Genomic DNA, 23,936 nt, shown 5'->3' on the forward strand with positions numbered 1-23,936 from the left:
GAGCGGAGGGTGAAATGCTGCGCAGGGGACCTGTACTCTGTAATCTCGACACATCAGGCTAGTCAGCTTTTCATCAACATTATGGTTAACGGGCGCCTATGGCATGACTGCGCACAGAGCTGTTCGGCTAGCTGCACAAACCCAGTGAGGACGGACTAGAGTTGTGCCTCAGACTATGGACGCACTGGCAGAGCATCTTTCAAAAATCTACTTGGGGGATTTTACCATTCACGTGCCTTTGTGGAACAGGGTTAAGCTTTTTGCAGCTCGGTACTGGACTGAGAGATACCCAGGTATGTCTGCCTATAGAAAAAGCTGCAGCCAGGCTAGATCACGCAGTAGGTTCTGAGGGCATTGAATGCATTTCATGTGACCCCCATTTGAACCCAAGTCTCCAGAGGTGACCAAGATACGTTAACCTGCTGCGCCATCTACACATGCCAACCTGCTGGGCAGCAGCTTTGGAAGCTGCAGAGGCCGTTAGCATTAGCCACTGAAATACGGACCTGGCTAAGCCCAAGGGATGCGTGCGTCTCAGTCGCTGTTTGGCAGTAGATGAATGCGAGTCAGGACAGCTGGGGTCTGTTCCCTCTGTGCCACGGGGGCAGGTCACATGACGTCTCTCCACTCATTTCTTCCAGCTACAAAATAAGGCTCCTGCTAGTCCCCTTTGCTAAGTCCTCGAAGGTCCTGAAAGGGGTGGGCAAGTGCAAGGTACCAGAGAAGGAGTTTGTAGCCGGAGGGGCAAGGAGGGACTAACAGACCAGACCCTGCCCCCCCAACCAATGGACTAGAAACACCTTCCAGCCCGGTGTCCACTGGCAGTCATGTGACAGGCCCTTAGGGTTTTATTCCAGAATATGTGATGTACCAGGGATGCAAGCAGGTGTAGATGGAGATGGGAATTTAGGCAAATAGCCACAGGCGACATAGGTGAAACAGGCTATACGCTCAGGCTGAAGACAAAAAGAGAATTTATATACAACCAGGACTGGGGTCCCATTGTGCTAGGCACTGTACAAACACACGTGACCTGATTTTCACTTCCCCAAGGCCTCTTTCTACCTCTTGAACAATTACATTGACACTGTGCTGGCAGCACAGAAAGGCCTGGAAGGGGCTTTCATGTAAATGTGAATCAAGTCCATAGAGAGAGACTGTCCTTACCCCAGAGAGCTACAACAAACGACATTGACCGGCCAGACTAAGAGCGGGAGGGGAAACAAGCAGAGAGAGGTGACATGATTTGCCCAAGGTTACATAGCAGGTCAGTAGCAGAGCCGGGAACAGCACAGCAGCTCCCAATCCAGTGAGCCAAGCGCTAGAATGTACTGCCTCCTCTAAAAAGGCAAACAGTCGCCAGCTAAAAAAAGAGAATAATAGGAAAAGATAAAAGAAAAATCTTTATAGTGCATGCGTCCTTCTGCTCCGTTTTGTTTGGCTCTGTCTCTCCTGTTTTGACTGTAAGCTTTTGTGGGCCGACACAGGTCTTCCTACATGTCTGTAAAGCACCCAGCACACTTTTGGATGCCATATCAATAATAATGAGAATAGAGAAATATAGATCAATTTTGAGCAAAAAGTAATACGGTAAAAATAAAAATGCATCAACAAACTGGGAACTGGAGCTGAATAGTCTAGAGAAAAACAAACAGTATGTTTTCCATTTCAGCCGTCAGAGGCAAGCACTGCGGAGGCAGAATTCTATTAGCTTCAACAGGAATTCCACACATTATGATTATTATTTATATTACAGTAATACCTACAGGCACCAACTGAAATCAAAGGCCCACTGTGCTAGGAGCTGTTCATACACACAGTAAGAGATGGCCCCTGCCCTGAGAGCCTACGATCTAAAAAGATAGGAGAGACAAAGGGAAGGGAGGGAAAACTGAGGCACAAAGGGGTGAAGAGACTTGCTCAAGGTCACACGGCAGGTCAGTGGCAGAGACAGGAAGAGAAGGCAGGTCTCCTGATTCCCAATCCAGTGACCCACCCAGCATATCACAAGACCTCCCTACGCATGTGCATGGAGCAGCTTTATGAAAATGAATTGTCCCAGTGAATTCAGTGGAATCACTCACAGCCCTAAAGTTAATTACATACAGAATGTTTGTGAAATCAGGGGCATGAAGTGCTTGAAGATCTGTCCCTTACTTGGTAGCTTGTCAGAGTGGGAGACAGGAGAGTAAGAGAAATGGCTGCCATGTACTTAATCCTGCCTCAGTGGGGGGACTGGACTAGCTGACCTCATGAGGTCCCTTCAGTCCTACATTTCTATGATTCGGTGACATTGCACCAGCAATCTCCAGGAAACCCTATCATGTTATTTCACTGAAACAACCATGGCCATGTTGTGTTAGTTATACTGAATAAAGTCCTTCTCAAAAGCAGTTTTACTGAAACTGAAGTAAAACCTTTGGAAAAGTTTGCACTGCTCCAAGGCGAAGAGCGTTAGGTCTTCACTGAACATTGCATGTACTATAAACTACGAGTGCATAACCCGGACAAAACAAAGAATACCTGCAGAGAGAAGGGATGTTTTCATCATCACCTTCCTTCAGAAGAGTCTGCTGGAATGTAACTTCTGCACTGATGTATGTGGGATTTGGAACAAACAGAAACAGTAGGTCTCCAGCATAAATAAAATGCGTGTGTGTGGGTGTAAACATGATACAGGAGCACATGCACACACACAAATCATGGCTAGATGCCTTTAGATGTTCTTCAAAACCACTCTAGCCTTATCTTGTTTTAACACTCCCTAGTGAGCAGCTACTAGCATTCGAACCTGTGTTATAATCTGTGTGAGGTGGAAAGGAAGGTAGAGGGAAATTTGTTCACTATTTAAAGCATCTTGCTCACATACGGCCAGATGCTGTGAGGTGTTGGGCTGATGCTGAGTACCCCACTCCCACTGGAGGGGATCAGCACTTCTGGGAATGGGTACACAGAGAGTGGTGGAACGAGGCAGGCGCCAACCCTGCATACAATGTGTGTGTGTTTGCCTACAGTGCTCTGCTGCTTCAAAGCACACTAAACCCAGTTCCCGGAGCAGTTGGTTATATCCATGTTAAGCAAACAACCATAAATACATCCCTACCAGCGTACAGTGGAGCCTTCCTAATCAATATTTTATCATAATATTTAATCATGCAGTACAAGTGAGACGATATTTTTATCTAACTCCCTCATAGACAAAAGCAGAGGGAGGAAAATGGATTTTAAAGAAATCTGTATAAATAATTTCCCCAAAATAAAAAAATTCCAAGACCGAGAATTTGCAAATGCAGGCAGCAGAGCTCCAATTAGCATTCCAGCGAGCAAGTTTTCAGTGTTTACTGTTGCATCAAGCTTCGAGACAGGGCATCCCTCTAAAATCCGATCTACACAACACCAATCCTCTTTGCCTTCAGTCTCTTCTCAAACCGATGGATCTTTCCTGGCTTCACAGCCATTCTGTGATCACTAGAGATTACCCAGAGCCATATGAACTGCCTTCATTCCTCACCAGACCATCAGTACAAGATTTTCTAGCATGTTATCCCTATTCACAGCAGACAGAAATATTGTGCATTTGTTTTTTACCTTGCTTTCTTTAGCAGAAAACTCAGAGGAGTTGGAGATTTTCATAGACTTTGACCGGTGGGACTGTCGCCAGAGAGAGTCGTCTCGGGAGTATTTCACGGAACCTGTGGCTCTCACTCGGACCTTGCTGGTGCTCTGCACACTATTAACTCCAATCATTTCCAAGAGTGAGGGTGGGGGGAGAGGAGAAACAATGGCCCACCCTAGACCAGTGCAGTGTAGTAAAGCTGGAGACAAATCTGTAAGGACTGTCTGTGAACCTAGGCTGGAGCGCTCAGTGTTTGCTTAAAATGCACCAGGCTGTTTGCTCCAGCATCTTCAACTACACTGTTTTGAGCCAGTCTGATTGTTCCAGGCATTGCTCACGTCACTGGCCCTGAAAAAAGAGAGACAAACTCCACCCCTGCTCCCCTCCCTTCTTCAGCATATGCTCCCCCTCCCCGGACACACACTAACACAGGCACAAACACAAAGACACATATCCCAGATACGGGAACAAATGGCAACAGGCCAAGCAAAGCAATTCATTCTCAATTCAGAGAGCAACCCTTTTATTCCTGTGATGTCATGCCTCCTTCATTAAGGTTTCCAATAAAATAAAGACACCACGAATAAAAGCCTTCAGTAACCTGTCAGACACTGGCCCTTGCAAGTGAAAAATGCTGATGGATTCCAGGACACTACAAAACCAATCCCAGGGCTCTGGAAAGTGGGTTAGAAAAATAAAGACGCCCCAGTCACTGTCTGCCCTTAATGAATAGTAACAATGCTTAGCACCTCTAGCTGCATTGTTATCCAGATACCTCCAAGTGCCCTCAAAAGAGGCATGAAGGGGACACTGCAGTGCCCATTTTAAGATGGGGTAATTGAGGTGCAGGGGAGGGCAAGTGATTGTCCAAGGTCACCCAGTCAATCAGTTGCAGAACTGGGAATAGAAGCTTGGGCACGTGTCTCCCCTTTGCAGTGAAAATACGGGCAAAGGAAATAGATGCTCCAAAAATCATTCCAAAACAGGAATGCAGCCCATATCCTGTACCCTGTCCTGCCAGCACATCCACACAGGTTAACAAACCGAGGGCAATTTGCAGCCCCACGCAAGCCCTAGGCACCATCTAAAGCCCACTCAAACCCCACTTTGAGGGCTTAAGTGATATATGGCCCCTTTGCTGGTCTCTGTGCAGGAACGAATGTCATCCAATCAGCATGCACGGTTTCAGACAGGGTGGATGCTCCCAGTAAGGGAGAGGAGCTGGTTACCTAAACGCTGCAAAAGCGCCTTCATTTCTGGCTCCTGGAGACCCAGAACATAGCAGATTGCACGTAACCATAGCAACCAGCTCAGAGGCGAGAGCTCAGAGGTAGTGGCAGCTGCTGACACAGGATGGAGCAGGTAGCCAGCCAGTACAAGTGGGGAAGATGAGCGGATGATGGGAACCCAGGAGAGATGTACCCATACAAATGGAGGTGAATCACAGGTGTCTGGGATGCAGTGCTCAGCTGCCCCAGAGCTGAACAGGAAAACATTCCAGCATGTGCCAGTCACGTGGCTGCCCTCCACAATGGCCTTTGCATTGCTGTGATATACACGGCGGCTGACAAGCGGCTCTCACCAGGCAGCTGGAGATCCAGAACATCCAAGGGCCAGCAGGACTATTAAATCATCTAGTCTGACCCCCTGCACAACACAGGCCAGACCACCTCACCAGTCACATTCCCTCAGTGACAGGAAAATCCTCAGGTGGTAGAGAGCTGGGTTAGCTGCTGTGTGCCACACTCTCCCGCCTCTGTAGGCAACAAAGAGGGCAACAAAAATGATCAAGGGGCTGGGGCACATTTCTTACAAGGAGAGGCTGAGGGAACTGGGGTTATTTAGTCTGCAGAAGAGAAGAATGAGGGGGGGATTTGATAGCAGCCTTCAACTACCTGAAGGGGGGTTCCAGAGAGGATGGATCTAGACTGTTCTCAGTGGTGGCAGATGACAGAACAAGGAGTAATGGTCTCAAGTTGCAGCGGGGGAAGTTTAGGTTGGATATTAGGAAAAACTTTTTCACTAGGAGGGTGGTGAAGCACTGGAATGGGTTACCTAGGGAGGTGGTGGAGTCTCCTTCCTTAGAAGTTTTGAAGGTCAGGTTTGACAAAGCCCTGGCTGGGATGATTTAGTTGGGGTTGGTCCTTCTTTGAGCAGGGGGTTGGACTAGATGACCTCCTGAGGTCCTTTCCAACCCTGATATTCTACGATTCTATGAGTCCCTCCCTCAGCTGGGGGGCAAGCCTGTGGGGTGGCCAGAGCACTGCAGTGCCAGGTGGCTTAAGGGCTCTCAAGAAGTGCTGCTAGCCGCTGTTGGTTAGTGCAGAGACACATTTGTTACAGGAGACAAATGAACTGGGACTGGATGCAGTCCCCCCCGGTCCGCACTTGTTTACATACATCTGAACCGCAATCAGCATGCCTCACCGCCAGACACTCGGGTTCCCAGAGACAGAACGTGTATCGCCAACGCGGCAGCAGTGTGACAGGAGCAGAAGGCTTCTGCTACATCTGCGGCAGATCCATTCTGCCAGTTCTCAGAATCTCCCGGACCCTGACCCACCCAGCAGTCATGTCGGTTAACTCCCACATGCACTGGCTGGAAGAGGTGGAAATCACCACTACCGGGGACACCTCTAAACCTTTCTTACTTGTTAGCACCTGCGTTTTTCACCAAGCGTTAAGAGCTGGTCATAAACACACTTTCCTTTCTGAAAGGCCTCTCTCTATTTGCTGGTGTGTCCCTGAGACCGGAGTAAGTCAGGTCACATCCATTGTATTCTGCAACCCCTGGCTCACAGCAGGAAGAGCCCCTGGCTTTCAGGGCATACCCATTGTATCAGGCCATGTGGACAATGGCCTTCCCCCCACACCACCACCACTAGCAACAGCCTAGTAACTGAGGGATTAAAATACGCATTTGTCATCTGACTCCATCGTGGATTGATTGCAAAACAGTCTTCATCATGGAAGATCCATGTGTGTGATGCAGCAAGAAACCATACTGAACTTGCCCTAGAACTGCTCCAAGCAGGTCAGAAAAACAGAACTTGGGTCAATAAAGAGAGACTTCAAGGAAATCAAAGTCAGTGGGCCAGATCCTGGTATAAAATCAGCAGCACTCCCCTGGGGTCAGTGGAGCTACACAAAGGATCAGATCCTATTTCTGGAAGCTATAAATCAGCACCTCTGAAAATCAGGCCCTCGCTGTCTCTAGTTGGACACCCAAAATTCGGGGGGAGGGGGGAAAGTGCCTCTGCCATGATGGCTACAGAGCTCCAGCATGCTGCAAAGCCTAGGCAAAGGGCAAACTAAGCCCTTGGCTTACTGTACAGTGATTTGCTCCCTTTACTGCTACCTTCTCCTCTCGCTCCAACCCACCTGCAGAGTTTTATCATCACCGAGATTGCGAGCTCATCTCCCTGCACATCTGTACAGCACCTTGCACAGCTGGGCCCTGGTTTCTGATTGGTGCTGCCAGGTGTTACTGCTGTATAAATAATAAACAGCAGCAGGAAGAAATTAGCGAATATTCGTCTGGACAGTTTGGAGAGATGCAATTAATGGAATATATTTTAGTTCAAAATATTAGACGGTGACATGAATGTGAAAGACCTGCATTGTGATATTGGAAGAGAAATTCGATATGGGCTTTGTGGAACACAATCGAAGGCCTGGTCTACACGACAGAGTTAGGTCGACTTAAAGCAGCTGATACCTGAAGCCATGGTGGGGCTCTGGCTGTCAGCACCCCACAAGGCCCCACACTGACAGTTAAATCGGTGCAAGTGCTGCTGGTGAGGGCATGTACCCCGAGAGAAGGAGCTAGTGTGGACTTGCCAAATCGATTTATTTACTGCAGTGGCTGTATGTCAACATAACTTAAGTCAACTTCACTTTAGAGTGTAGACTTGCCCAAAGTAACTCCCACTACTGTACTGAAAGAAGAGCTTTGCTATCTACAAACAAAGAGACAAGAATCCATTAGTACCACTCAAGCCTGATCCTACTGACAAAAAATAAACATTCATTTAAAAAAATCCCAACCCACTCCTGAGACCAAGTGACATATTTGTGCAGCACAGTTATTAGGACACAGGAAAGACGACAATATTAAGTGAATCTGTGTATTCGCCAGAGGAAGATTTCCCCCTGTTTAAAAAAACCAGCCCCACAATCCAAACACACAAAATGCAAATGGGTTCCGTTGCATGAATGAAGCGTATAGACTATATATCTTCTTAAACATAGACACCAAAAGGTGATCAGCAATCAGCTGTCTTTGGGGAGCTGATATTTAATATAACGATTTCTGAGGTCTGTTGACCAGTCACAGGTTGACAACATAAATTAAATCTTAATGCCTCAATCGACCGAGTGTACAGCAGTCACGGATACTTGACCGCAACTACTTTTGTCTTCTACACGCACAAGTGGTCAGGTAAAGGCAAAAATGAGGAGACGCTGTAATAGGATCACAGCATATTTCATGCATGGTAGGAGGAGGATGGATATCCATGTAGCTTTCTGATGTTATCTAGCTATGCTGTCTTCATGCTAGCCATCCATCCTCGGTTGACCGCAATACACTATACAAGACAAGACATTTACAGAAATGCTGGGTCTGATCCTGCCCCCATGGAAGTCTAGAGCAAAACTTCCATTGACTTCCACACAGGAGGATCAAGCCTGCTGTGTTCTTCCGAGGTAAGATGTACTATGTACATGTATGTATTCTGTGTCTGAACACAATGAAGAGTCCCATATGTCCATGGAACTGATTCTGATCTCATCCTATGCTTTGCATCAGTAAATCGATTCAAGTCAGCAGAGTAACACCAACACAGTATTGGTGTGAGATCAGAATCAGGCCTCACCCTTCCATTTCCTTTTTTTTCCGGTGGTGGGTGAAGAAGTGGTAGAGGGAGAAACTCTCCTTTCTCTTTCGCTGCTGAAATCAAGTGTCATGTTACTAACCATGGGGACTGATATGATAATGAAAACAAACTCCTTTGCAACAACTGGGATTTCACGGATACCGCACAAATGCTGCAAAAATCACTCTGAACATTCCCTTTACAACGGCTCGAAATATAGCTGGAGAATGAGGAAACTTCACTCCCCAGCTAGGCCCTCCCCTCAGCCCACAATAACAATATTGTAGGCCATACTATTTTTTATTTATACCAAAATAGGGATAACCTGCAAGGGAATCAGGTCCTGTTATTACATTACTTGTTTTAATAACTATACTCTAATTACATCCTCTGCTCACAAAGACAAATAGGGTTATACATTAATTGAGACTTCCATTTAAAAATTATCAGCATATTATTTAATATAAAAAAGTTATTAAGTTAAAGTTGCAACAGAAGATGTACCATTAAATACAGTCATAAAAAAAAAAAAAGCCCCTCTACTAAAAACCTCCACATCAAAACTGAGGTTACAGAAGGGCTGGTTTCAGAAGCAACTGCTGAATCACACAGAAAAAAAATCTCTGGCTAGTTCATTGACAACCTCGACTCCGCACCTGCAATAAACACTCCCAACAGTGCTGAAGCCTAAATTGCCCAGCTGAGACGCTCTTCATACGGCCTTGTCTCAGAACCGTACGTACGACCGTTCATGCCATCCCAATTCATAAAGCCGAGCGCAATCCAGGAAATGAAGGCTACTTTAACAATGGCGGGGGCTTTACATGGGTGTCCTGTCTTGCATTTGGTGCAATGCCTCCTAAGAGATGGAGCACAGAAGGCAAAGGCCAGGGGGCAAAGCTGGCCTGTGGTTTAAATTAGAGGTTCCTCCTCAGGGCTGCCTACAGGCTGCCCAGGACACCCTGTGGAGCTCGCTATGGACACAGCCCCCCGACATGCTCCTTCCTGTTCCTAGCCCCACCTCCAGCATGCCCCCGAGGCCTGGGCCTGTGGAAGGGAATAGCACAGGGGCAATGAAGTCAGGTCTATGGTGCTCCGGTGCCAGGAGAACTCTGCCCCAGCCCCTCCACCTCCTGTGTGGCTCCTACATGCCAGCGAGGCCAGAAACAGCCCCTTCGGGTATGACTGTACTGCCCGCTAAGCCCACGCTCTGACTCGGCTTGAACCCAACCTCCACTTCCATCCACACACGGATGAGTTTGACTCGGGTCAGCCAGCACTCATGACCCAAGTCCTAGGACCCTACTTTGGGGTGTGTCAGAGCCAGAGCCTGTCACTTTGCAGTGTGGACTCAGTTCAAGCCGCACACTCAAGTCAGCAGGTCGGCATAGTGCAGTATGGACACGTGAGCACAGCTGAGAGACCTGGGTCCAGCAACTGGAAACCCAGGATTGCAGCACAGCGTGGACGTGCGAGCGCAGGTTGGGAAACACGAATCCACAAGCCCAGTCCCACAGACCTGGGCTTACAATGCAGTGTAGACGTACCCTTAGTGTTTACTAATATCTTATTAATACCTTACACACATCATCATCAGGTAATATGACCTTGAAAGAAAACTAAGTGCTCTATTTAACATCAGGCATCAAAGAAAAACATCAACATTCAAGTTGCAACCCAATGTTCTTGTTTGAAGGGATAATAGTTGAAGTAGGTCACGGAGAGTAGCCCAATGTCATTCTCAAGGTGTGATGACTAACAGAATGCAGGAGCACAGAAGGTTTATACAGCAGTCATTCCAAAACCAATGGAAACAGCATTTTTTAAAAATATGGTATAAATTGTATTTCTACTCCCCCTTCCCCTGAGTTGCAGTACAGAACTTAAATTTCTAGCAGATCAGTGGGTGGAAGATCAAAGACTGTTTTTCAGAATTTGTTTTCTACCCACGTGGAGGTGGGAGTAATATGTCAGAAGGACCGAAATGTGTGTGTGACATTGTATTAGAGATTTCCCGACTCAGAAGGATCCAAGGCTTCTGATTTTAAAGGGACAGTCATTTCTGAATAGCACTGTATGTATTTTCTGAACTGACAATCTTGACAATTTAGAGGGCTAGATGGAAAGCTCAGAATTTTCATGTTCATCTTCTAGAACTGCTAAACATTTCAGTTAACAAGTCAGACTGTAACTGACAGCTTTTATTATTTAACAGGATGAAGAAACTGATTGTTCCCACCTGGAAGAGTCCATTTTTAAATGGTCCATCCTCAGACAATACATTAATAAGACTTTGCCTTCTTGGATGAAAACAAACCCCCAAACAATCACTGAGAAGCCGGTACTAAACTACATAGTTGCTGCTGCTAATGCTGGAGACTCTCCTCATTCCCTGCCCCCTAGAGGTCCGCACAAAGACAGGAGCCCCGTTGTGCTAGCTGCTCTATAAACGTGTAGGGAGAGAGAGTTTCTTCCCCAAAGAGTTTACAGCGCAAATAGCTAGAGAGCAAGAGCAGCACAGAGAGGTGAAGGTCACTCAATCCATCAGCGGCACAATCAGGAACACAACCCAGGTCTTCCAACTCTAGCCCAATGCTCTGTTCACTGGGCAATCCCTGAAGCATATAAGAAGAAAATAAGTATTTCTAAACAGCTATTAAAGGTTTTGTCTCTTGAGCTGTTGGTCATTGTTCAAAAAGTTTTATCTTCCTCTATTCAGAGGCACAAAGCTGGCATACATAATTAGACTTTTGCTGCTAGCTTGTGTTGATTTCCCAGACAAAACACTAGGGCTTATCTGCCTTTAGAGAAGAATACAGATATTAGATTTTTCTGCTTACGTGGTTTGACTCAAAATCCTGGAATCTGGAAATAAAGTATTGTAGGAACTTTTCATTATCTAGCAATCATCTACCTTAACAACAACACAACACTTATCATGCTAATGACAGGTTTCAGAGTAGCAGCCGTGTTAGTCTGTATCCGCAAAAAGAAGAACAGGAGTACTTGTGGCACCTTAGAGACTAACAAATTTATTAGAGCATAAGCTTTCGTGGACTACAGCCCACTTCTTCGGATAGAAGAACTCCTGTTCTTCTATCATGCTAATATACCTCTTAGGGACAGATTCCGATACCCCTTCTCACATCTGTATTCCAATAAGGCTATTCATAGAGTAAGGTACTATTCAATGTAAGGGTATCAGAATCTCACTGATTAGAGAAGCTAATTAGCAATACATGCTAATTATAACAACTATCTGCAACATATCATAGTTCACAGTTCTGCATGATAACCAGGTTTGTTTTAACTGGCTAAGGTACCTAACAAGTTATAATAAGTTTAACGGGCCTGATTCTCCCTCTCTTACGCCAGTTAACACCATCGATGTCAATGAAGTTCTTCCTGATTTACACCTATGCAAGGGAGGGGAGAATCACAGCCTGGGGGCCTGATTCTCATTTACCCCAAGACCCTTTACACCAGTCTGACGACATGAAGAGGCCTCTGAGTGAGTGTAGTAACAACTGGCACCCACTTCAAGGCCTCTGCACTGCCAGAGCACCATAAAGGAGCCTTAGGGTAAACAAGACTCAGGTCCAATAGCTCCATTTATATCATCCATTAGTAACTGATGGCAGCTGCATGGGACGTGTGACAGACGGTTTTACTGCAGCTAGGGTGGAATTAAAAGCAAGCCAAACATCTCTCCCTGCCTGGTAAAGTATTGATTGGATAAATACTGCAATCAGGTCTCAGGGGAACCAAGCTTTTAATCTCAGTTACTTATGCTTCTATTCCTCTCGGTTTTCAACATTAAAAAAACCAACAACCTCAGATCTGACAAAGGGGGGGAATGGATCACAGACTGAGATATCAGAGTAAAGCTCTAGTCAGTGTTAATGAGCAGATCTGCAGGAAGACACAAGGTGCTGAAGATCGGATCTGGATTTCTCATTTAAAATTCCAGCAAGAATAAAATCTCAGCTCCTGAAACGGTATCAAAGACTCTGCAGCCTAACTCTAAAGCTCTGTGCTGTATATCCAAGTGTCGATATTGTACAAGAAACCTTAGTAAAACAAAGAGACCTCGCTTGGAGGAGAGGGGGAATCGGATCTCACATCAAAGAGCTTCTCAAGCTGATAATGAAGAGAGTATTACCTAGCTCCAAGCAGTCTCACCACTCTACTTCACAGGATGCAGCAAGCTTGATGTCAGCAAACCAAACTTTTGCCATTTCGAAGGCATACAAAATAAACTCACGGAGCCAGATTCTGCTCTCAGTGGCACTGAAGGTTAATGGGACTGACTGAGTCTAGTTAGAGGCAAGAGTTAATTTTTACTTGCTCTTTGGTTGTTTTAGATACTATGCAGGAGAGCAGTATCTGCAATATGGCTCTTCCTTGCCATGGCAATTCAGATTCCACCTGTGGCATATGTCAGGGCCAGCCAGCTTCCTGGAGAATTAGCTAGATGGCTCCTGAGGCTTTCAGTTATTTTCTTTTCCCGTAGAAGATTATGGTTGGAAGAGACCTCAGGAGGTATCTAATCCAACCCCCTGCTCAAAGCAGGGCCAATCCCCAACTAAATCATCCCAGCCAAGGCTTTATCAAGCCAGGCCTTAATAACCTCTAAAGATGGAGATTCCACCGCCTCCCTAGGGAACCCATTCCAGTGCTTCACCACCCTCCTAGTGAAATAGTGTTTCCTAATATCCAACCTAGACCTCCCCCACTGCAACTTGAGACCATTGCTCCTTGTTCTGTCATCTGCCACCACTGAGAACAGCTGAGCTCCATCCTCTTTGGAACCCCTATCAGGTAATTGAAGGCTCCTATCAAATCCTCCCTCACTCTTCTCTTCTACAGACTAAATAAACCGAGTTCCCTCAGCCTCTTCTCATAAGTCATGTGCCCCAGCCCCCTAATCATTTTCGTTGCCCTCGGCTGGATTCTCTCCAATTTGTCCTCATCCCTTCTGTAGTGGGGAGACCAAAACTGGACTCAATACTCCAGATGTGGCCTCACCAGTGCCAAATAGAGGGGAATAATCACTCCCCTCAATCTGCTGGCAATGCTCCTACTAATATAGCCCAATATGCCATTGGCCTTCTTGGCAACAAGGGTACACTGCTGACTTTTGATACGGTCTCCCACAGTATTCTTGCTGCCAAGTTAAAGAAGTATGGGCTGGATGGATGGACTGTAAGGTGGATAGAAAGCTGGCTAGATCATCGGGCTCAACGAGTAGTGATCAATGGCTCCATGTTTAGTTGGCAGGGCAGCAGTTCTGCAGAAAAGGACCTAGGGGTCACAGTGGATGAGAAGCTGGATATGAGTCAACAGTGTGCTCTTGTTGCCAAGAAGGCTAACGGCATTTTGGACTGTATAAGTAGGGGCGTTGCCAGCAGATCGAGGAATGTGATCGTTCCCCTTTATTTGACATTGGTGAGGCCTCATCTGGAGTACTGTGTCCAGTTTTGGGCCCCACACTACAAGAAGAATGTGGAAAAATTGGAAAGAGTCCAGCGGAGGGCAACAAAAATGATTAGGGGTCTGGAGCACATGACTTATGAGGAGAGGCTGAGGGAACTGGGATTGTTTAGTCTGCAGAAGAGAAGAATGAGGGGGGATTTGATAGCTGCTTTCAACTACCTGAAGGGGGGTTCCAAAGAGGATGGAGCTTGGCTGTTCTCAGTGGTGGCAGATGACAGAACAAGGAGTAATGGTCTCAAGTTGCAGTTGGGGAGGTGTAGGTTAGATATTAGGAAACACTATTTCACTAGGAGGGTGGTGAAGCACTGGAATGCATTACCTAGGGAGGTGGTGGAGTCTCCTTCCTTGGAGGTTTTTAAGGCCCGGCTTGACAAAGCCCTGGCTGGGATGATTTAGTTGGGAATTGGTCCTGCTTTGAGCAGCGGGTTGGACCAGATGACCTCCTGAGGTCCCTTCCAACCCTGATATTCTATGATTCCATGACTCATATCCAGCTTCTCGTCCACTGTAATCCCCAGGTCCTTTTCTGCAGAACTGCTGCTTAGCCATGAGCCTACAAAAAAATAAAAATTAACTTTCCCTGCATCCACTAAACTTGGAAAATATACCTTTAAGCCCAGCTCCATATAATGGCAAATGCCTAGCTTGCCAGCCAGAGGAGAATGGAGAAAGAATTGTGACTCGCAGAGGTCCAGTTCACTCTCTCTGACCCCTGCTGTATTGATGAGAGGTGGGCGTCTGGTATTCTCAAACTCTTGTTCGCCGTTACGTTTTCAGCTGTGACATCATGCCACCTTGTGGACTCTGCATAGATCTAACAGGAATTGCGAAGTCAAGAGCAAGGACACTAGAGAGGCACCGTTTTTAGGGGTTCTGAGTCAGACACTGAATTTGCTTTCATCCATAGTGTTGCTAATGGAACAGTTACATTAAAAGCACCTTGCTGAATAAAGGCCTATGTGCCTGATTTTTATTTCTAAACATAAAGCCTGTATTGGCTGCTATGATATCCGCTGCAGACTGCCAGTAAGAGCTATTGAAAAACAAGGCTACTGCTTCTTGGTACATTCAGATTTCCTAAGAAAAAACAACGAGAAGCAAACCCTCAGTTGTGCCAGAGCACATCTCAGCAGAGTCAGGAGACAGGCAACAGTGGCTCTAAAAGCCACGTTTCTGCCTCCTCCCCCTCTGATCCTGGGGCCGGACCGGGGTCTAATCAGCCTCCCACACAGGTGAGAGTATCTGCCAGGAACCGGGACAACGGCAGGCAGGGACTGATGGAGAGTACTGCATTCCTGCCAGACCCTCTTTAACCCCTGAAACAACCCCTCCAAGCCCTATCCCACTCCCTATGCTGGGCTGGCACAGAGCCAGCTATCCCAGGTTTATAGCTACCCATTTAGGATAGCTTTAAGGTCAGTGCTAAAGGTCCTTAATAGCACAGGCCAGGATAATGATCATTATTCTTCCAACAGCGGAAAAATAAACAGCAGGTAAGCCCAATGGAAATCTTCCTTTTGTACACTAAACAGGCTATTTAAAGACAGCATTGGAGATCTAGCTAGTCAATAAAAGCCTTTAATTAGTCTGCCAAGTAATCCCACTATGCCTCTCCAAGGCAATGGTAGAAATGAGTTTACCTGCGAGCGTCCTTTCAGCGACACTTCGGTTATGAACCACCCAGGCCAAGGTTTTTATTTTTTCCAAACAGGGGCTTAAATTTAGGAAACAGAGCCCAAGAGGAGCCAAAAGCAACCGGAGAAACCACAAAAATTAAAAAAACGACCTTGAACTATATACTGTGTCTTGCATTTTCATTAGGGGCCTGATCCAATCTTTCCACTGACTTCAGTAGATTTTGGGTCAGGCGCCAGGTGCAACAATATTTCGTATTTTCCCATTTCTGAACAATTCATGAACTCTAGTCTCCCTTCAAACAGCCTGATGTTTCATGCCAACCACCAGACAAAGGAAAAGAAATATTTCCCACTATTATTGCTACTAAAATGAGATGAAGCCAGCTCAGGCTCTGCAGTTATTCACATTTAAAGACTCGCAAAAATTATACAAACAAACCCTGAAGAAAAGCAGGACAATGCATTCTAATCTGAAATGATCTCTCTCGTTTTGATGTGAAAGCCCCTATGCGCCTCTTCCCAAGCTCTATAGAATACACAATTCAGGGGTCCCTCTTAAATATTCAGTTGCAGTAACTGGCTGGCTTTGTCCCTGCTCTTATCATTACATAGCACTCGTAGCTTGTGACACACCTTTGTTTCCTTTTATTAAAAACTCTGGCCTCAAACCTGCAGAGACTAATGCACAGATTTACCTTTATGCACGGCAAGTATCCTCATTGGGACTACTAATTGACTTTGCAGGAGTGCATTTTTTTATGTACTTTGGGAGCAGAGAAAAGCCCATTCACCATCGTGACTAACAAATAAGAATTCAATAAATCGCATGGTCTATTTTAACTGTGACTCAGAAACCAGTCAGTGAAGGCACAAGCAAATCTCTTATTTTAAAACCAGCCGTTAAATTCATCCCTTACCTTCAGCAGCCCCCTAGGGAAATCTTTGCCTTCGTTCATCCCCTGAAGGTTGGAAATGAATTCTTGGCAGGTCATCTTTTTCCCAATGTTCTGGAAATCACCAAAAGATGCATTACAGAAACGTACAATCAGATTGGTGCTGTTGTCCAACAACAGTTAGGCTTAAGAAAACCACATCTGGATGGATGGCATCTCCTTGCTTTAGTCTGAGCCCAAGGCAGGCTGTGCAGAGAAGCATTCCCAGAATTATACAGACATTGATGCACGTACGTCTTCCTAAACCCAGCAGGAAAACACACAAGAAATGTGTGTTAATAACCCAGCCTCCCGTTCAAACAATGGATGTTAAGTAGTACACAAACATCATAATGAGGATGGAGGTGGTGGTGGGGTTTCCTAGCACTTGCCCTGTGCTTTTCATCCACAGATCTCCAAGCATTTAACAAAGGGTGGAGTTATGTTCATAGAACTTTAAGGTCTGAATTCACAGAAAGCTGGAGCCATGTTGCCAAAGCTGCTGCCCAGAAGCTGGGAAGAACTTCTTCCACCAGGTTAGAAACTGAAACTTGAACTGGAAAATAAAGCTCTGAATTAAACCCCATATTTCTAACCCTAACTTTCGGTGACTCCCTGAGGTTGGGGCTGCACTGGCATTTCCAATCCAAAGGTCCTTTTTTGGTTTATAGCAGGGGTGGGCAAACTTTTATTTGGGCCGAGGGCCACATCTGGGTGGGGAAATTGTATGCAGGGCCAGGGCAGAGGGCTGGGGTGCGGGAGGGGGTGCAGTGTGCAGGAAGGGGCTCAGGGCAAGTGATTGGGGCAGAGCAGGGGTGTGGACTGCGGGAGGGGGCTCAGGGCAGGAGGTTGGGGTGCACAGGGGTACAGGGTGCGGCAGGGGGCTCGGGGCAGGGAGTTGGGGTGCAGGAGGGGTGCAGAGTGTACACGAGGGGGCTTAGGGCAGGGAACTGGGGGCCAGAGTGCAGGAGGGGTTCGAGCTCCGGCCTGGCGCTGCTTACCTAAAGCGGCTCCGGGGTGGCAGCGATGTGCACCGGGACAGGCTCTCTGCCTGCCCTGTCCCCAGCCCCGCGCCACTCCCGGAAGCACTGTGGCCCCTGGGGGAGGGTGGGGCGGAGAGCTCCGTGTGTGCTGCCCTTGCCATGCCTCCAGATACCTCCCCCAAAGCTCCCATTGGCCGCGGTTCCCCATTCCCCACCAATGGGAGCTGCGGGGGGCGGTGCCTGGAGGCAAGGGCAACGCACGGAGCCCTCTGCCCGCTGGCCCACCCAACCGGGGGCCGCAGGGACGTGGTGCCGGCCGCTTCTGAGAGCAGCGCGGGGCCCACAGCGCCATGGGGGGCAATCTCACGGGCTAGATCCAAAGCCCTGAGGGGCCAGATGCAGCCCACGGGCTGTAGTTTGCCCACCCCTGGTTTATACTCTCACTTGCACGCAGGTGATCAGCAGCAGGGTCAGAGTACCCAGGTAACCCTGGCCTGGCTGTGAGCAGCCACACTGCAAAGGCCCAGCCAAGTCACTGTGACCTCACTGGTGCTGCGCTCCCCCGTGTGTGTCACTAGGACTTCTAGGGGTATAGCCCATGGTTCTTAGCACTACAATAAGCTGAGCCACTTTATGATTCTTTCCCGGTGAACTATGGAAGAACTTGTGTGTCCATCCGGGTACGTGGGAGAATCGTGAGAAGACAGTGAATCACTCACTACAAAGTGGGCAGGTTACCACCCTGAGTTAAAGCAGTGCTAGCCTATACCCCCAGCTGGGTTGAAAGCACCAAAAAACTCTGATGAGAAGGCTCCATGTGCAACAGGAGCTGGGTTAGGGACAACACGTGAGGAAGAGCCCAGGTTAACTCTGCTGTGCAGACAGGCCCTGACAGACTGAAGGAGCTCCATCTATTATACAAGTTACGGACTTTTAAGTCTACATTATCCCTTGTTCTTTGTGCCTGCCACTCACCAGAGCACACGGGCAGGGAGAGGTGAGGAGTGGGCTGAGCCAGGATTCCACCCCCACCACATCACCTAGCAATGCTGATCCAACAAGGAGATGCTGCACTTTGCTACTGTATAACCCAGCAATAAATCACTCCCCCTTCTGAGAGAGCAAAGGGGCGACCAGGAAGGAACTGTGTCATCAGAGGGGTGTCTGACCTACACTCTCTCCTGGAGCAGAACAACGTACACACCAGCCCCCAACCTGGCCCTAACTCCTGGTTTTAAGCTTCGAGAAACAGCTCTGAACGGGTGAGGTTTTAATTTTAGATTTAGGCTTTTGCTGCTACAATCAGACCCTAAAATTACAATTCATTTCCCCACCTGAAGTGGGTTGCTACCCATATTACTAGGTTCCTTCTTAGATCTTCTTTTCCAGCACATGGTAACTGAAGTAGCTTACTCCAGTACATGGAAAGAGGATGAACTGCAGCAAGACAGGGAGGAATAAAGGGGGTTCATTAGATCCATTCATTTACTTCTTTGGTAGGCTTCACTGCATAGCAGAGACATGCGAACAGGCTGGAACACTACACTGGAGTTAGAAAACAGGAGTTACGATGTGTGCAGAAGAGGCTGCATTCAAAGTTATAAACACCCAACTTACCACCTATAAGGGAAATGCAAAAGAATAAAAGGATTACAGGTGATCCAAGGAAGGAAAGGACAAGAGAAATACATGCAGGATTCTGTTACTTGTTATGGCAGCCGCTCTGTGTTCTCTACACTTAAGACAACATGGTAATAACCACCAGTCACAGAAACCTGCAGGGTTACACAGTCTTACGACACACAGACTCAGCTTAACCTCAGCAGCAGTGTAAAGGGATAGTCTCCAACTAAACAACGGGGAAATCTCTGGGGCACATTCCTGGAGCTTTATTTTTACTCAGGATGAGTGCTGCCTTATTCCTTGAGATGTGCCATCAACTTCAATGAGACTCCTGGAGGAGAAAGGCACTGTTCTCAACATGAGAGGGTAGCGGAATGTGGCTCTCTGGGAGTAGAGTTTGCTTGTAACTATTTTTCCCTTACAAAATCTGGAGGCTGAGATCTGCAAAGCCACTTAGGGACTTTGGACTCCCACTCCCCATTAAAAGTAATGGGAAATGGATGTTGAAGTCCCTCAGACAACTTTGAAAGTCTTAGTTGTAACTTTTATAAATTCCTTGGAGTTGCTCTGAAGTCTGTAAAAGGGGCAACCTCCTTTCTTGTAAGAGCCACCCCGAAAGGTTCCCAAATGTTTGAAGGACAGCTCTGCCTTGCTTCGGTTAGAATATCCCCTTCCTCATTAAGAACCCACTCTGGGTCGGTCCCTGGGGTGCTTTAAGGCAGGTCTCTATGCATTGTAAATACATTTTCTGAAATACAAATTAAACAGCCACATCAAACCAATGTAAGGTTGTATTCATCCCACCCTACCCCCACATCGCCTGATCACATAGCTCCCCTCCCCTCGGATGGCGATAGGGCGGCTGAGGTACAGTTTGTGTCCATGCGTTAATTTTAACCTGTAGGGCACAGAGAGGCCATCTGCAAGGGTCTGCTGGAGCAAGGATAACTCAGGCAAATGCCAGTCCTTCTCTGCCACCTAGCGGCTATGAGTAGAATGGCACTGAACGAAAAGGGGCTAGAAATTGTGGTTAGATTCTCCCAGGCTCTTACACTGTGTCAAGGAGTCTTGCCCTCCCTTGAACAAATGCCTGCCAGAATTGTTCCTTCTAGGTGACCAGACAGCAAGTGTGAAAAATCAGGACGGGGATGGGGGGTAATAGGCGCCTATAGACAAAGCCCCAAATATCGGGACTGCCCCTATAAAATTGGGACATCTGGTCACCCTAGTTCCTTCTGTGCGCCAATGGGAAACAAGAAGACACCCCCCCACCCCAAGAGGCAGGGAGGGGGCATGGCCACAAAGTGAGACCACCAAGCAGGGAGTTAGGGAGGGAGTTCGCTGCATCCATTGTAGGGATGTGGCTCCCCTTGGGGGCTACTTGCTTCTCGGAGGGCAGAATCCTTCCTGGCACTCCTTCGGGAGAGGGAGTTCTGCACTGCACTCAACGCGGATCGATGCCTAGCAGGCATGGTAGAGCCCTGTATTACGTCTCCAGTTAAAGCATCACTGTGTTACACCTTTTCTGGCTTTATCCAACAAGAAGAAACTCCACTTCCCACCGGAAATGGGCATGGAATCCAGATTTCCACAAGAATCTCACTCTATCTCTGTATTGCCGATACCATTATCTTGGAGAGTAAATTACTCTGGGCCTGATGCTGCAGTCATTCACGCAGGCAAAGCTCCTACTAACTTCAGTGAGGTTTCACCTGCATGACAGACTGCAAGGTGGAGCTGTTGTTGGGTAGCACTTGCTTTTGTGCAAATGTATGTGTTTTCTGGAAACGGCATATGCGGAGTAGTTCTTACTCACACAAGCCAGCCGGCTGACGCCAATACTCCTGAGGGTAAGTGCTAGTCCACGTAACTTAAGGGGTGCAGATTTAGACCCTAAATGTGTAGTGGAGACTCCCCAAAAATGTGCAGCAAACGGTTAAAATTCAGAGCAGTCATATCTCACCATGAGCACCTACAACGGGGTGCTTAGAGCACTGAAATATGTTATGTAGTCTCCGACTGCATCAAGTGCGCCGGACACACCCTTTGCCTTATTTGGCTCATGTGTGTTTTCACATCAGCTGCAGAGGATACTGAATGGACGTTAACTGTGGTCACTTCATCCAAGAAGCTCCCAGTTCATAACTGGCTGCCCAAACCTCCCCATTTCCTCCCAGGTTCTTTCTCCTCCTCCCCAGGATAGCAAAGCCCCAGGGAAGGTAGAAGCCAACAGACACTGCTGCTGCCGGGCCAGAACAGGCTGCTGTCCCCAGGAAGAGCAACACAAAGGAGGATGAGCATCAGGAGGAGGAGAGCTTTCAGTTCCCCCACCCAAGGGATGGGCAATGCTGCAACTGGGGTAGTGGGCACAACCCTCCTGGAGGTCGGGAGGGGCATGCAGGGAACCACACCCACTGTCACGCCCCTTCTGGGGGTGCAGCCTTTTCCCCCCAACAGGATCTGTTGGCCAGTTGTCAGACGACCGCCTTTGAGCGATCCCATGGAGGAAGCAGTATCTGTGCTCTGAGGAGCATAAGGACTGCAACTGTATCCAAGCACACGGGCGGCGAGGATGCCTATGCACCTTGTGCTGCTAGCAGAGCGGCCAGTGGCAGTCCTGCTCCCAAGGAGGAGCACCGTGCAGAACAAGGAGCGCCCGAGAGGGCTGATCTGCGACCAGCACCACTTCCTGAAAGCTCAACTTTGACCGGCAAGCACTTCCTGAAAACAAGGGCAGAGCATGTTCTTAGCATGTGCACTCACATGGCCATGTAGGTCAGTGTTCAGCAGCATCACTGCACAGGTGAGACAATGGACTCCATCTGGGAAAAGAAACAGAGCAAATATCACACACAAATAGGGTGACCAGATAGCGGTGTGAAAAAACGGGACACTTTTTTTTTGGGGTGGGGTGGGGATATAGTTACATATATAAGACAAAGCCCCTAATATTGGGAAGGTCCTGATAACATTGGGACGTCTGGTCACCCTACACAAACTCACACTACCCAAGACAATGTATTTAAGATCAGCTCAGATTGCACTAGGACCCTGCTCCCCAACTTAGTCTGTCTCTGCCTTTAAGGGGAATCTGCTCATCAAGTAACACACAGAAAAATGCAGGAAAATCAATCTAAAGTCATTTAACGAAAGTCAGTTCATCTCATACTTTCTTTCGTCTTTTATCACCTGACAAAACCGTCTTGCAGCATCGACTGATAAAATAAAGTAAAAACCACACTTTCACGGCTACTTTGCGGGTATCAGTACACCAAATGGAATCAGTTCTTTTTTTTTGCTCGTTAGGGCCAGAACAGAAAGAATAAACCCCCTGTCTCCTTGCCTGGGACACCACTGACCTTCCAGCAAGGAGATGTTATAGCCTCTCTCAGTTGGCATGTCTGGTCTTCCAGAAACATAGTCCTGAATAACATGAGCACATACTATTTCCCCGGGCAGGACCCCTGACTCCTGAACTGCTTGTCTTAGACTCGGAATGAGGCAGGGCTGCACAATGAAAGAGGCTGCTGGTGCTCACAGGACCCCAGCCTCACACGCAGCAGACGCTGCCTGTTGTGTAGTCAGTGTGGCAGGGATCCATGGGAAGAGGCTCTTGGGGTGACAGCACTGGATTAGAAGCCGGAAGAAAAGGGTTCTCTTTCAGGTTTTGCCACTGGCTGATTATGTGGCATTGGGAAAGTCACGTAGGCCAACTTTTGCAGAAGCAGCCACTGACTGTGTTCCTCATTTTCCTGAGGCCTCATTTTGAGACATCTGGAGCCAGCTTTCCGAAGTGCTGATGGGAGTTGTGGGAGCTTAGGCCCTAGGCGTCTCACATTGGTCACCCCAAACTAGCAAACACCGGAAAATATCGATCATCTCTCTGCGCCTCAGTACCCCCATCATGGTGTCGCCTCACCGGGGATGGGTGAAGACACATTCATCCCTCTCTATGAAGCATTCAACTATTACACTGATGAGCACCATAAAAAAAAAAAACCAGTGAGGAAATGAACTATTTCCTATTCAGTGGGCGCTCTGGATGATGTGCAGTGAGTAAGGCATTGGGCCGTATGCACTGTCCATCCTGTGTACTGAACAGAAATAAATAAGATGTGATCGAATCTTGAAGCCAGTGGGACTAGGTATGTGCTAGGCTCGTTGCGGGATCAGGCCCTAAGGCTATGTCTATGTCTTTCAGTGGGGGGTAGTGTACCTGTAGTTACGTACCCCAATGGGAAGCAGGCTGTGTCCACACTGATGTGGGTAGCTACGGGTGTCCGTAAAAGGCTCTGGCAGAGGGGAGGTGATCCGGAAAGGGTTCAGCTGCTCCCCACTGCCAGAGCCTTTCACTGCAGCAAGGAAAGGCTCCAGCAGCAGGAGGCAGCAGGATCTACACTGCTAAAAACAGCGGTGTAGATAGGAAGTCATGGCTTGGGCCAATATAGATCGTGTAGGATACGTACTCAGTACACCACCACACCCTTCCTGTGCGCCTTCACCCTACCGGCTTAATCCGTGCATCACGTCTACACTGCTGTTTATACCCATGCTGGGGGGTTATGCATGTACGTACACTACCCGTAGCTGAAAGAATCCTGCTGTGTAGACACACCTTAAGAGAGTAAGTTCTTTGAGGCAGGAACCATTTTTCCTTAGGTGTTTGTACTGCAGAGTACAATCCAGAGTGGTGTATCTGGGTACTACAGTAGTATTAAATAAAACAACAGCAGCTACCATCACCAGCAATGGTAACTCCCATTCACCCAGGG

At 47.6% G+C, this 23,936-nt stretch overlaps 1 protein-coding gene across 12 annotated transcripts in view; it reads right to left on the bottom strand.

Moving 5' to 3' along the window:
* PSD3 (pleckstrin and Sec7 domain containing 3) overlaps positions 1-23,936 on the bottom strand; it is a 148,868-nt gene that overhangs the window by 44,571 nt on the left and 80,361 nt on the right. For 11 of the 12 annotated variants that reach the window (XM_065549840.1, XM_065549837.1, XM_065549836.1 and 8 more), the window contains 2 exons: positions 21,928-21,986; positions 16,544-16,633 (listed from right to left, as the gene is read on the bottom strand). In XM_065549840.1, the coding sequence (XP_065405912.1) occupies positions 16,544-16,633; positions 21,928-21,986 (149 nt within the window). Of the gene's footprint in view, positions 1-3,588; positions 3,936-16,543; positions 16,634-21,927; positions 21,987-23,936 lie in introns of those variants that run through there. The other variant, XM_065549848.1, reaches the window with a different exon arrangement.

This window comes from Chrysemys picta, chromosome 6 (genome assembly GCF_011386835.1).
Source record: "Chrysemys picta bellii isolate R12L10 chromosome 6, ASM1138683v2, whole genome shotgun sequence".
Taxonomy (NCBI): domain Eukaryota; kingdom Metazoa; phylum Chordata; order Testudines; family Emydidae; genus Chrysemys; species Chrysemys picta.